This window comes from Pseudophryne corroboree, chromosome 4 (assembly GCF_028390025.1).
Source record: "Pseudophryne corroboree isolate aPseCor3 chromosome 4, aPseCor3.hap2, whole genome shotgun sequence".
Taxonomy (NCBI): domain Eukaryota; kingdom Metazoa; phylum Chordata; class Amphibia; order Anura; family Myobatrachidae; genus Pseudophryne; species Pseudophryne corroboree.
The window spans coordinates 74,565,287-74,580,731 of record NC_086447.1 but is presented as its reverse complement, the minus strand read 5'-3'; the positions used below and the strand labels follow the sequence as shown (position 1 = coordinate 74,580,731).

At 45.1% G+C, this 15,445-nt stretch overlaps 1 protein-coding gene across 3 annotated transcripts in view; it reads right to left on the bottom strand.

Annotated features, from left to right (window-relative positions):
- Positions 1-7,831: 7,831 nt before the first annotated feature.
- LOC134908907 (cytochrome P450 2K6-like) overlaps positions 7,832-15,445 on the bottom strand; it is a 134,689-nt gene continuing 127,075 nt past the window's right edge. For all 3 annotated transcript variants that reach the window (XM_063915142.1, XM_063915141.1, XM_063915140.1), the window contains 2 exons: positions 8,950-9,091; positions 7,832-8,064 (listed from right to left, as the gene is read on the bottom strand). In XM_063915142.1, the coding sequence (XP_063771212.1) occupies positions 7,886-8,064; positions 8,950-9,091 (321 nt within the window). In that variant the 3' untranslated portion in view covers positions 7,832-7,885. The remainder of the gene's footprint in view (positions 8,065-8,949; positions 9,092-15,445) is intronic.

Genomic DNA, 15,445 nt, shown 5'->3' with positions numbered 1-15,445 from the left:
TGCCGACGCTGGAAGATTCTCATGCGACCTGGCATGCTAAGAGGGCTGTTTGGCATGACTGCAGCAAAGATGAATGAGGACACATCTGTAGAGACGTGCAGGTTTCATTTTCTGATCACCCGAACTTACCATTTCCAAATGGGGGGGGGGGGGGGGGCAATGTTGGACAGAGAGAGAGACTGGGGGACAGATGCTGGGAAGAAGGGGGGACAGATGCTGGGAAGAGTGGGGGGGGCAGATGCTGGGCAGAGCGAGAGACTGGGGGACAGATGCTGGGGCGAGGGGGGGGACATATGCTGGACAGAGCGAGAGACTGGGGGACAGATGCTGGGGAGGGGGGGGACAGATGCTGGGGAGGGGGGGGACAGATGCTGGGAAGAGAGGGAGGACAGATGCTGGGAAGAGTGGGGGGGCAGATGCTGGGCAGAGCGAGAGACTGGGGGACAGATGCTGGGGCGAGGGGGGGGACATATGCTGGACAGAGCGAGAGACTGGGGGACAGATGCTAGGGAGAGAGGGGGACAGATGCTAGGGAGAGGGGGGGACAGATGCTGGAAACAGCGAGAGACTGGAAGACAGATGCTGGGAAGAGGGGGGGGACAGATGCTGGACAGAGTGAGAGACTGGGGGACAGATGCTAGGGAGAGGGGGGGACAGAATCTGGACAGAGTGAGAGACTGGGGGACAGATGCTGGGGAGAGGGGGGGACAGATGCTGGACAGAGTGAGAGATTGGGGAACAGATGCTGGGGAGAGGGGGGGACAGATGCTGGACAGAGTGAGAGATTGGGGAACAGATGCTGGGGAGAGGGGGGGACAGATGCTGGACAGAGTGAGAGATTGGGGAACAGATGCTGGGGAGAGGGGGGGACAGAATCTGCACAGAGCGAGAGACTGGGGGACAGATGCTAGAGAGAGGAGGGCTACATATGCTGGAAAGAGCAAGAGACCGGGGGATAGATGCTGGGGAGAGGGGGGGGGGCAGAATCTGCACAGAGCGAGAGACTGGGGGACAGATGCTAGAGAGAGGAGGGCTACATATGCTGGAAAGAGCAAGAGACTGGGGGACAGATGCTGGGGCGAGGGGGGGGGACATATGCTGGACAGAGCGAGAGACTGGGGGACAGATGCTGGGGAGGGGGGGGACAGATGCTGGGGAGGGGGGGGGCAGATGCTGGACAGAGCGAGAGACTGGGGGACAGATGCTAGGGAGAGGGGGGACAGAATCTGGACAGAGCGAGAGACTGGTGGACAGATACTGGGCACAGAATATAGAGAAGCAGAATGAAACATGCAGAAGTCAGAGAGACAGAAGCTGCATAGAGAGGTGGGAGTGATCGGCAGGAGCTATGGAGACAGGAGCAGGAGCTATGGAGACAGGAGCTATGGAGACAGAGGAGGCAGGCTCAATACTCACAGCCGGGGAGATCCTCAGTAATCCAAGGGTCAGAGGAGCATGTGACAATCTCCTCCAATCAGGGGCTCTTCTAATCATCATGCACCAAGCTCCTCCAACTAAAGCTCACCACATGGTCTTCTGGCCCTTTTGCTGAGATCAGGGGGAGGCACTCGGCAGTGCAGTGAGCGAGTGAGTTGCAAGGAGGGACTTTCCCTGTTGTGGCTCTCTCAGAGCTGCCGGAGCTGCTGACGGTCATATAGTGTGACATCAACAGCGCACAGCGACAGAGTAGCAGAGTGGGGAGAGTGCCTCTCCAGCCCGGCGCCTTAATCCGCTGAGCAGGTAGTGCTGCTTATAGCATCTTTGCATTATTCTAATCATTTTTATAGTCAAAAATCACCACATTGTATGTTTGTGTGTGTAAGTCTGGTTCTGATACTAGCCAGTGCCTCTGCAGCCATGACCTCCCCGCACATCATTGAGGTGCACAGGAATGAATGGATGGTTGGAGGGGACTTGGCTCAGGGGGAGCCTAGTGCTTAAGGCATGCAGCAAGGGTTTGGTCACATCCCCCACTGTGAGTTACTGAAGTACCTATCAAGAGGACACCACGCACCCTGGTCCAGTTTATGGGTCTGATACGTTGGCAGATTTTGTAAGACTAACCCCAGCCTGGAACGACTCTTGACTAAAATGTCTATCGTAGACTATTCTTCATTCACACGCATACTCAAGACATACTCTAAAGAAATAACTGACAACGACAACAGGAATATTTTTTCCAAATAAAAATGTCAGCTTTATTATTAAACAAATGGCTAGGAGGGACAGCCTATTTAGCTCAAGTCCCTATTTATTCTACATTTTAACCCTTTAAATTGTGGCTGACCCAAACATCTAAATTTCAGAACACAAGAAGGGGCATGGGCCCAACTTCAGCCCAGCCTCCATCGCATCACAAGGGGACAAGGGCACAAATTCATCCCAGCCTCCATCACATCACAAGGGGCCATAAGGGGCCATAAGGGGCCATTTGCCACCCGTTGTGTTGATTAATCTTTACCAGGGATACCGTGGCCAACTTTCCACTCAAGGTATTTCCCAACTCCAAACCAAAAAGTTGCTCAGGTGTCTACCAACTCCACCGGAGACCAAAGCCCACCTGGTCCGATGGTTCTCTGGCCCCGTAATGTATCAAACTCCATCACCTTCTCATCTCCTGAGCACCTATAAAACCTTTTTCAACTACAGCCACAATTTCATGCCATCCCAACCTGCCAAGCTGACACCAATAATAACTCACAATTTTTTCTGAGGAAAAGAGGGAGAACCTAATCAGTCCTCCTCTCATAAGGGCGAACTAAGCCCCTCTCATCACCAGATTCCTTAGCAATCTCATAGGTCCAGCAGTTACCATGGACACACCTCCACCTGTCCTTGCTGCTTCATTTAGTATACTACTCAGAATTTTATGTCACTATGGACATATGAAATGTCCTTCGTTCTCTATCTCTTCCATGTAATAAACATACTCGTGATACAAAACTGAATATACTCATTTAATTAATACAACTGAAAAGGCTAATTTATTTAAATGTAACCTATTTTTAAACTCTGTTGATTCAACAATGTATGTACTTACAGTAAGTCATTTTCTATTAAATTACTAGTTGTTTTCATAGTATACACAAAATACAATTTTACTAATATAATTACGAAGAAATGCAACAATTTGCTACATTTCAGTCACATCCATAACAAGGTAAAATATTACTCTAAAATTATTATACACAATACCCAGAAAAGTAAATGACGACAAATAATAATAATCTGTGTTACAAATAGCAGCAAATATTTGACAAACAAACCTCAAGATTGTGCACTTTTGTTTTAGATACAAAATAAAGGTTTGTTTGCTTATTGACAAATTGGATTGATTGAGTTTTAGGCATTTTGTGTAACTTTTGTTAAATCTATTACTGGTCACAAGTTTCCAGTGGTTGATTTGTGATGTGAATTGCCACATTTAGCCACAAATATTTTAAATTACATTTTCCAATATTACCCTAATGGACAGATTTGAAAAATGTTTTATATATATATATATATATATATATATATATATATATATATATATATATATATATATTTTTTTTTTTTAAGACCAATGCTTTAATGTCAAAATGACTCTCTCCAGAGCAGTTTCCTAATGTTGAAATAAAAAATAAATTTGATCTAAAGGCTTTGGTGAAAAACATACTATAACATACAGTAGCTCCCAACATGACCCTCTCCAGGAGGGACACAATGCTCTGCTTCCGGACTTCCCTCTTTATGTATGATTGCCATCACCTGTGTTGAACTAGTTAATGGATAAGAAAGGTGTTTCACTACAGGTGATGGCAATCATAGATTAAGAGAAAAATTCAGGAGCACAGCATTTTGTCCGTACTGGAGAGGGTCATGTTGGGAGGTATTCTATAGACCAGGCCTGGCCAAACCAGTCCTCGAGATCTACCAACAGTTCACATTTTCCAGACCACCTAGCTGGTGCACAGGTGTAGTCATTACTAATTAAGATGTGCTGCATTCATTCCTAACTGACCATTCTACAGATCTCCAGGTGGCCTGGAAAACATGAACTGTTGGTAGATCTCGAGGACCGGTTTGGCCAGCCCTGCTATAGACAGATTACAGAAATACATATAATTACAGGTTGAGTGTCCCATATCCCAAATGCTTGGGACCAGAAGTGTTTTGGATTTCAGATTCTTCCATATTTTGGAATATTTGCATACCATAATGAGATATCTTGGCGATGAGACCCATATCTAAACATGAAATGCATGAATTTGTCATATACAGTACAGCTTGTACACACAGCATAAAGGCAATGATGTACAATATTTAAATAATTTTGTGTTGCACTCAAAAACTTTTTGGATTTCACAATATTTTGTGGGCAAACATAGAACATAAAACTAATGCCGGCCGAAGGTAAAAAAAAAACAAAAAATGTTTTCATTCAGGCACATGTGAGTTCTTATACGCCTTGCAATGTGCGCTACTTGATGTCATGTATGATGTGACTTAGAAGTCATGCCAAGGATAGCTAGTTTTGGACCTTCACACTGCGTGTCATCTTTTTCACACTGCAGCCACACACTACCAGGGTATATATTTACTAAAGTTAGATTTTGTGTTTTGGGTGATTTTGTACTTAAAGATTTACTAAAGGCAAAATCGAATATAAAACCAAATCCCACTCAAAATCGTATATAGGCAAAACATCAATGTTTTCCCATAGACATATAAGATTTACTAACATTCAACTTGAAAATCATACACAAATTGAACCCAAAATTGAACTTCAAATGCCCAAGATACTATAGGGCAGGCATTCCCAACCGAGGTCCTCAAGGCACACCAACAGTGCAGGTTTTAGTGATATCCAGGCTTCAGCACAGATGGTTAAATCAAAATAACTGAGGTTCTAATTAAGTCACCTGTGTTCAAGCCTGGATATCACTAAAACCAGGACTGTTATGCTGCATTCAGATCGCAAATGCCGGATCCTACCCGGTAAGAGAAACGTGTACTTACTGGGTGGGATCCGGCATTTGCGCTCCGTTGCTGGCTTTCCGACCCGGCAATATACCGGGTCGGTTGCCATAGCAGCGGAGGGCGCAGCAGCAGCAGGGGCGGGGGTGGAGGCGGCGCCGGGAGATGAGCTCATCTCCTGCGCCGCCTCTGCCTATGCTGTGAATGGGAGCCGATTCGCATCGGAACGGCTCCCATTCACACTGCGCCTGACCCGGTAATCAACCCGGTAAGAACCCTTCTTTTTTACCGGGTTGAATTACCGGGTCAGGCGACCCGCTATTTCAACAAAGGATCTTTCACATCGCGCACGGACCCGTGTCGATACCGGGTTTTCAGTGCGATGTGAAAGGGGTATCAGTGTGCCTTGAGGACCGAGGTTGGGAAACACTGCTATAAGGTCTATTTACTAAGCCTTAGAAGGAGATAAAGTGGACAGATATAAAGTATCAGCCAATCAGCTCCTGTCATTTTTCAAACCCAGCCTGTGACATGGCAGTTAGGAGCTGATTGACTGGGACTTTATCTCCAGCCACTTTATCTCCATTTAAGTCTTAGTACATAGACCCCTAAGCTACTGTAATAGCAGACAGGTGATTTGAGCTTCTAAACAACATTCTATTACCTAAGCCTTCATTATGATGCCTATAAAAGTAGAGATGACGGACGCTATGCCGATGCTTTTGCAATTATGCGCATGTACCAAAGCCTAATAGCGATGCCACTTGCACCATTTTCCTTTACACAAAGTGATTGACAGTCAGGCACCGTGTGTGGGCATTGAAGGGAGAAGTGGTGGCAATAACGCAGGCTTGTTGCGGTCATTTATGGGGCGTGCCGCTGAGTGTACCTGTAAATCCAGGTTCAAGCAGCGTGCCTCTGGTACCATGCTGTGCAGCCATTGATTTTATGGAGCTGCTGATTATGGAAGGATGTGCGTGTGCGCTGGGAATGTGCGCGCACTTGTTAGGCCTTTGTGATGGCTCCGCTGGGCATCGCTGTACTTTTCAGGGCTTCTAAGTTTTTCAAAAAATTTCACACAGCCTCAACGTATATAATCGCAGCTGCAATCGCCATCGCGTCCGTCCATGAATCAGACCAGATATTACCAGTACAGTAAAGGCTCTGTGCATAATTCACGTTTGTATGCTAAGGCAGTAGCAAGTGTAATTATCTAGACCAGGGGTTCTCAAACTCGGTCCTCAGGGGCCCACACAGTGCATGTTTTGCAGGTCTCCTCACAGAATCACAAGTGAAATAATTAGCTCCCCCTGTGGACCTTTTAAAATGTGTCTGTGAGTAATTAATATACCTGTGCACTTGCTGGGTTACCTGCAAAACATGCACTGTGTGCGCCCCTGAGGACCGAGTTTGAGAACCCCTGATCTAGACTATGGAATTGCAAATGTTTGGAAGTGCTGCTGTCATCCAGAAATGAAAAGAGAAGCCCACTGAAGTCAATCGCACTTGTGTACACGATTGCAGATTACATGGAAAAACAGGAAGCAGCCATCAGCAGATACATGCCCCGAAACATGCCTGTCTTTATCCGACCACTCCCCGTTCCCACCCCTCAAACGCCGTCTTCCTGTCACTCACTTTGCAACTAATTCCTTATTGCAAATGCAATTGCAGATCATCTGCTGCAGCTCATATGCGTGCGCAGTAAGAAAACATCGACTGCATACGAAAACCGTTTTGTGTCCGCACCTGAATGAGTCTCTGTGTGTGACGATGCAGGATGCACAGAATAGGTGCCGCACGATCGGAGGCATACGCAAACCAGAAATAGTGGAACCATAACAGCTTCTTGCATGTGGTATATTTGGACCAATAGGACTAAATGAGGAAGTTATTTTCGATTTTGCATTCGATTTTATAGGTGAATTTATAGGTCGATTCCAAAATCAAATGCAAAATCGAATATTCGATGAGCGATTTAGAAGTTCAATTTGATTCAATTTCAGTCAATTTAAATCAACCCTAAATTCGAATCCAACATTGAACAATAGCAAATTTCCCCCCAGGAGTGCAATGTACTGGGGGCTCACAATTTGCACTTTTCCTGCATACAATGTAATGTAAATACACACGTGGCAGGACGCAAGTCGCGGCTCTGTCATATCGGCCCCAGCTTTTTGCCTTTTTCTCAGATTGGTGTCACTGTTGTACTGTTATATCACACAAATCTACTAGGTATCCGGACTCCAGGTCGACAGCAAAAAGGTCGACACACCTTAGGTCAATGCCAATTGGCCCGACACACCTTAGGTCGACATGGATAAAAGGTAGACATGGACAAAAGGTTGACAGGAACAAGGTCGACATGAGTTTTTCACGTTTTCTTTCTTTTTTGCAACCTTTTCATACTTTACGATCCACGTGGACTACGATTGGAATGGTAATCTGTGCCGAGCGAAGCGGTAGCGTTGCGAAGGCACCATGCCCGAAGCATGGCGAGCGGACGCGGTGCACTAATTGGGGTTCCCGGTCATTCTGCGAAGAAAACGACACCAAAAAAACATCAAAAACTCATGTCGACCTTTTTCCAAGTCGACCTTGTTCCTGTCGACCTTTTGACCATGTCGACCTAAGGTGTGTCGACCAATTGGCGTCGACATAAGGTGTGTCGACCTTTTTGCTGTCGAACCTGATTCCCAGACCCAATCTACTAGTGGTGTACAGGTTATATTACATTATAAAGGGAAAACATGCAAATGCAGTGAAAAAAGATACTGAAAGATGGATGCACAGCGCAGCTTAGTCGCATTTTTGTGGCATGGGGAAGGGGGCGATTTGGTGCAATTTAAGGATTGGTCAGTGAGAACACATCTGTAGTACAGTAGTTCATTTAATGTACAGTATGTTTTCTCTTTGTGCTTAGATCTTAGGTGCGAGACACAGCACAAACATAATGGTGCTTAGGAGGCGTTGTGAATCCAACCGCAGCTTCTAGGTCCAGCTCAGCCCCCGGAGGAGCTTTGAAAGTGAAGTTCTGCAGCAGTTTTGTAAAGAAGAGGAACAGTTCCATTTTAGCCATGTTCTCACCAGCGCAGCTTCTTTTACCTGGGGAAAACAGGTAGAATATTATCAATCCAATATTCGCAGTGGTGCAAGTTGGCAGGTATGGGTGGGTACGGCGTACCCTTAGGAATTTAGCTGTGGGTACCTGTACGCACCACCGATGGGCTGCTGCTCCCTCCCTCCCTCCGTCCCTCTCTCCCTCTGCTGCTGCTGCTCACCGCCGCAGCTGCTTGAGGTGAGGAGAGCGCAGCGTAGGCCTGTCCTGCCCCTCACTGTCTCCCTTCAATTCAGCACCAGCCCGTGAGCCATTCAGAGCTCGCGGACCGGCAGCCAAGGCTCCTGTTTAGCTGCCGGACCGCAAGCTTTGATTGGCTCACGGATCGGCGCTGAATTGAAGGTAGACACCCGCACCGCCGCCGGAGACTGAGGGGCAGGAGAGGAGCAAGCTGCGCTCTCCTCCCCACACACACAGGACAGCAGCAGCGGTGAACAGTAGGGGAAGGGGAGGGGCATGTGTACCTGGCACTGGGGGCATATCTGGCACTGTGGGGCAATGTATATATAACACAGTGGGGGCATTTGTGTATTTGGCACTGTGAGGCAAGCCTTAGAAAAAGGACTTTTATAGATAGGGACAGTAAAGGATAATGGGCAGATGTATTAAGCCTGGAGAAGTGATTAAGCAGTGATAAGTGGAAGGTGATAACGCACCAGCCAATCAGCTACTAACTGTCATTTTTCAAAACCATAAGCATTGGCTGCTGCGTTATCACCTCCCACTTATCACTGCTTTATCACTTCTCCAGGCTTAATACATCTGTTCCAGTGTTACAATCAGGGATTATGAGAGCAGGTGGGATAGGAAAATAAATACTTTTTCCTAGTTTGTTTTTTTATTTTATTTAAAGGCGCCCAAGGTGTTATTACCAGCAGAAAATGGCAGAAACGCCTCATTCTTCACAAAATGCCCATCAGTGTTCAGAAAGTGTTGAGGGTAAAACTCGTTCGGTCTCTCGAAGTGAGCCTCATCTCGGAGGACGGAGGTCAGCAACGGGATGACGTAAGTCCCCTAATGAAAAAAACAACAAATTAATATGGTTTTAAAATACTAGGTGGATCTAAAAAAAAAGAAACATCATCATACAGTTTATAGTACATAGTATATTTTAGGAGATGTACATTTTTTAGATAATTAAGGTAAACAGGTGTATGTAAATCTGGTATCTCTGGAACATTTGCTGTACTACCGAGGAGCTTTGATCTCTCTCCAATTTATATAACTGTGTCACCTGAGACAAAGATGGCTGACATGGAACGGTATGGCAGCTTACTATCCAAGAGTGCACAGAAATACAAACTTCATATGGCTTTATAACAAAAGTATCCAGCTTTAGGAATAAGAAAATGAAGGTGCAGTAAAATGACTACTGTATACTGTATATAAAAAAGCTGGGCATACATTATACAGTTATCTAAGTGATCCGTCTGATTTGGTCGGGTTGCACAAATGCAGTTATTGTAATGTGTATGTTCACGACAAGTCGGAAAATATTGATCGGATGGACATGCAGAATCATCCTTCATGTCCATCCAATGCAAAGTTGCAAAGTCACAAGTTGGCTGCATCAACAACGTATGCACTACCATGACTGACCAATGGACATTTCCCCTGGGCCTTCACAGGGGAGGAGCGGGGCAGTGTCTCCACTCAAAAGGAGAGAAGTGCAAATGTCACACGCTTTATGTCACACTGCACGCCCATGAATTCTGCTGGGTGTCAGGCTGTTTTATTTATATATATATATATGTATATATATATATATAGATGATCAAGGCTGCAAGCATCTTTGTTGCTACGTATGTTAGTGCGAAGTATGATGATATAATTTTTGGAGATATACGGAGATGCCTCAGCTGATGTGACCTCTATAAACCAAACAATTCCTGGCGCTATGATTCCACAGATGTGAAAGCTGCTCCTTCAGGGGCAATTGGTTATTTGTCCCTAAAATACAGACTAAAAAATACAAACGAAAGAGCGCTATTCACATCCAAAGTGGATTTTATTTTATAATACCAAAATATAACAAATTTCTATGCCGGCCGGCAATACATATAATTAAAAATAACAATGTGGCTGTATAAAATCCTAAAAACCAATAAATGACTGATTATATTCAAAGCAATCCTTTACACATGCGTATTTATGAATGAACGTCCCACTTGTTTATTTATGTCTCCTTATTCCTCAGATATCCAGAATTATTGCTATACTTCAATCAGCCAGATATTCTGTAAATGCCTTAAGTCCAGCAATAAAGCAATTTATATTCACATACGCTGCTCACTTGCTCCCCAGCTAGAGCATGCTTATGTCCATGTATCCGTTTATACTGATTAATGGAGCATGTATTTAGTCATATATAAAGTGCATCCTTGTTCACAGCTGGTTCATGATTTAAAGTGATTAGTGCAGAGGTATTTCTTATGACCAAACAGTGGGTATACCATGCATATACTTAGATTTGTTCACAATGCAGGTATTATTCCTCCTGGTTTATTAGCCGTGATTTGCTTTATATATAATTGATACGACCTTGTGCTTTGTCCACGGAAAAAGTGCTTTGTCCTCCCGGCCGGTGCTCGTATTCTCGGCCTTATCTGGAGTCCGTGGGCAGATGAGTCATCCAGCGCTCCCCTCCTCAAGGGTGAAATACAGCCGGCCAGCTGATGTTATTCTGTCTGCTGTAGTCTGTGGTTTAGCAACGGAGGTACTGACAGACGCGTTTCCCCGCCTACTACCAAGCATCGGCGGCTTCCTCAGTGTCGTATCAATTATATATAAAGCAAATCACGGCTAATAAACCAGGAGGAATAATACCTGCATTGTGAACAAATGTAAGTATATGCATGGTATACCCACTGTTTGGTCATAAGAAATACCTCTGCACTAATCACTTTAAATCATGAACCAGCTGTGAACAAGGATGCACTTTATATATGACTAAATACATGCTCCATTAATCAGTATAAACGGATACATGGACATAAGCATGCTCTAGCTGGGGAGCAAGTGAGCAGCGTATGTGAATATAAATTGCTTTATTGCTGGACTTAAGGCATTTACAGAATATCTGGCTGATTGAAAGTATAGCAATAATTCTGGATATCTGAGGAATAAGGAGACATAAATAAACAAGTGGGACGTTCATTCATAAATACGCATGTGTAAAGGATTGCTTTGAATATAATCAGTCATTTATTGGTTTTTAGGATTTTATACAGCCACATTGTTATTTTTAATTATATGTATTGCAGGCCGGCATAGAAATTTGTTATATTTTGGTATTATAAAATAAAATCCACTTTGGATGTGAATAGCGCTCTTTCGTTTGTATTTTTTTGATGTGACCTCTACCTTCTCTTTGTCTTCCTCAGGTAATGACAACTTTATCACTCCTGCAACAATCTCTCACTGCTGCAACTTTACATTCATTACATGCTTTTTGAATTATGTTAGGTAATGACAATTTTGTCTTTAATTAGTGATTTCTAGGCGAGACTATAGTCTGTTCTCACTGTGTATTAGTGGAAGTATAGTGGTTTGTTCACACCTTGAGGCAACCTTTTGTTGTGGGTGGAGTTTTCAGAGGGTGGGTGCTGCTATCAATTAACCCTGTATCCATGTCTGCATGGTTATTTAACTAGTATAGATCAAGGCTGCAAGCATCTTTGTTAGAGATGTGCACCGAAAATTTTCGGGTTTTGTGTTTTGGTTTTGGATTCGGTTCCGCGGCCGTGTTTTGGATTCGGACGCGTTTTGGCAAAACCTCCCTGAAATTTTTTTGTCGGATTCTGGTGTGATTTGGATTTTCATAGAATTTGGGGGTCATTTTGATCCCATAGTATTATTAACCTCAATAATCATAATTTCCACTAATTTTCAGTCTATTCTGAACACATCACACCTCACAATATTATTTGTTTATTTTTAAAATTTGCACCAAGGTCGCTGTGTGACTAAGCTAAGCGACACAAGTTGCCGACACAAACACCTGGCCCATCTAGGAGTGGCACTGCAGTGTCAGACAGGATGGCACTTCAAAAAAATTGTCCCCAAACAGCACATGATGCAAAGCAAAAAAAAGGCGCACCAAGGTCGCTGTGTGACTAAGCTAAGCGACACAAGTAGCCGACACAAACACATGGCCCATCTAGGAGTGGCACAGTTCTTTGCTGTGCTTTTGACATCTTAACTCTTTTAAGTTTTCTAGCAGGAGGATGAGTGCTTCCATCCTCAGGTGAAGCTGAACCACTAGCCTTGAACATGGGCCAGGGCCTCAGCCGTTCCTTGCCACTCCGTGTCGTAAATGGCGCATTGGCAAGTTTACGCTTCTCCTCAGACGATTTTGATTTAGATTTTTGGGTCATTTTACTGAGCTTTATTTTTTGGGATTTTACATGCTCTCTACTATGACATTGGGCATCGGCCTTGGCAGACGCGTTGATGGCATTTCATCGTCTCAGCCATGACTAGTGGCAGCAGCTTCAGCACGAGGTGGAAGTGGATCTTGATCTTTCCCTATTTTACCCTCCACATTTTTGTTCTCCATTTTTTAATGTGTGGAATTATATGCCAGTAATATATCAATAGCAATGGCCTACTACTATATATACTGCGCACAACTGAAATGCACCACAGGTATGGATGGATAGTATACTTGACGACACAAAGGTAGGTAGAGAAGTGGCCTTCCGTACCGTACTGCTATATATACTGGTGGTCACTGTCAGCAAACTGCAAAACTAAAATGCATCACAGGTATAGAATCTAGATGGATAGTATACTTGACGACACAGAGGTAGGTAGAGCAGTGGCCTTCTGTACCGTACTGCTATATATACTGGTGGTCACTGTCAGCAAACTGCAAAACTAAAATGCACCACAGGTATAGAATCTAGATGGATAGTATACTTGACGACACAGAGGTAGGTAGAGCAGTGGCCTACTGTACCGTACTGCTATATATTATATACTGGTGGTCAGCAAACTGTGCAAAACATAAATGCACCATAGGTATGGATGGAAAGTATACTTGACGACACAGAGGTAGGTAGAGCAGTGGCCTACTGTACCGTACTGCTATATATTATATACTGGTGGTCAGCAAACTGTGCAAAACTGAAATGCACCACAGGTATGGATGGATAGTATACTTGACGACACAGAGGTAGGTAGAGCAGTGGCCTACTGTACCGTACTGCTATATATTATATACTGGTGGTCAGCAAACTGTGCAAAACTGAAATGCACCACAGGTATGGATGGATAGTATACTTGATGACACAGAGGTAGGTAGAGCAGTGGCCTTCTGTACCGTACTCCTATATATTATATACTGGTGGTCAGCGCAGCACAGATATGGAGCATTTTTCAGGCAGAGAACGTATAATACTGGTGGCCACTGGTCAGCAAAACTCTGCACTGTACTCCTCCTATATAATACTGCTGGTCCCCAGTCCCCACAATAAAGCAGTGTGAGCACAGATATTTGCAGCACACTGAGCACAGATATGGAGCGTTTTTCAGGCAGACAACGTATACTGGTGGTCACTGGTCAGCAAAACTCTGCACTGTACTCCTCCTATATAATACTGCTGGTCCCCAGTCCCCACAATAAAGCAGTGCGAGCACAGATATATGCAGCACAATGAGCACAGATATGGAGCGTTTTTCAGGCAGACAACGTATACTGGTGGTCACTGGTCAGCAAAACTCTGCACTGTACTCCTCCTATAAAATACAGCTGCTCCCCAGTCCCCACAATTAAGCAATAAGCACAAATATTATTAATAAACGGAGAGGACGCCAGCCACGTCCTCTCCCTAACAGTTCCAATGCACGAGTGAAAATGGCGGCGACGCGCAGCTCCTTATATAGAATCCGAATCTCGCAAGAATCCGACAGTGGGATGATGACATTCGGGCGCGCTCGTGTTAACCGAGCCATACGGGAGAATCCGAGTATGCCTCGGAGTCGTGTAAAATGGGTGAAGTTCGGGGGGGTTCGGTTTCTGAGGAACCGAACCCGCTCATCACTAGTTGCTAAGTATGTTAGTGCAAAGTATGATGATATAATTTTGGAGATATACGGAGATGAACAGGAGAGAAACAGAAGGACAGCAGACTATCTCCCCCACCTCCTCAAAACAACTGCAAACAACTTACTACAGTGAGTTACCTAAACCACTACAAGCAACGCCTACAGCCTGCACATTGAACTACCTGTCTGATTAAGTAACAGCCCTACTGCTCTCACACATTGCTCACACTCCTCATTTGCACAATCTACAATCACTGTGTATCCATCTAAGCCTTTCCGTTCCTTCCATTATTTCTTAAAATCCTGTTTGCACTGTCTTTTGCTTTCACTACACCCCACATTCTCCTTGTTCATTCTATATTACACCCACACCATTCCATTCCTCTGAACAACTACTACTCCTCGATCCTGTCCCATACCAATCCTCACTGCCAGGTCTCACCCCCCAAATTCCAAATCACCCACATACACTCAGAACCCAGCCAACCCTATCATTATCTCCCCTGTCTTCTCCCTTCCTTTCTCCAGTGCACTCTGGAATGCTAGATCAATCTGCAACAAGCTGCCAACTATCCACGACCTCTTCATCTCCCACTCTTTTCACCTTCCCGCCATCACTGAAACATGGCTCTCCTCCTCTGACACCACCTCACTCGCTGCCCTCTCCTATGGAGGCCTCTCCTTCACCCACACGGTCAGACCTGATGGCCGCCAGGGTGGAGGTGTGGGCATCCTTCTCTCCCCTAATTGCACCTTTCGTGTCATCCCACCTGAGCCATCCCTCACCTTCTCCACCTTCAAGGTCCATACTATCCGCCTCTCCTACCCCATTCACCTCCTTGTGGCAGTGATAAACCAACCCCCCATGCCACTGTTCACCTTTCATTGACAACTTTGCTGCCTGGCTTCCCCACTTTCTCTCCTCCGACCTCCCCTCTGTAATCCTCGGTGACTTTAACATCACTACAGACATCACTAATGCTGCTTCCACTATTCTTCTCGCCCTTTCCACCTCCTTTGGACTTTCTCAATGAACCTCCACCCCTACTCACAATCTTGGCCACTCCCTCGACCTTGTCTACACCCACCGATGTGATTTCTCTGATTTCTCAAACTCTTCCTTCCCTCTCTCTGACCGCCATCTGCTTTCTTTCACCCTCTCATCCTCCTTCCTCCTCTCCACGCCCAGACCCACCACCACCAGACTCAATCCCGGGTCTCTCAACCCCACTTTCATGTCCTCCCTCGATACTTCCCTCTCTCCTCTTTTGACTATGACTTGTCCCAACCAGGCAGCCTCCTTCTATAACTCTTCCCTAA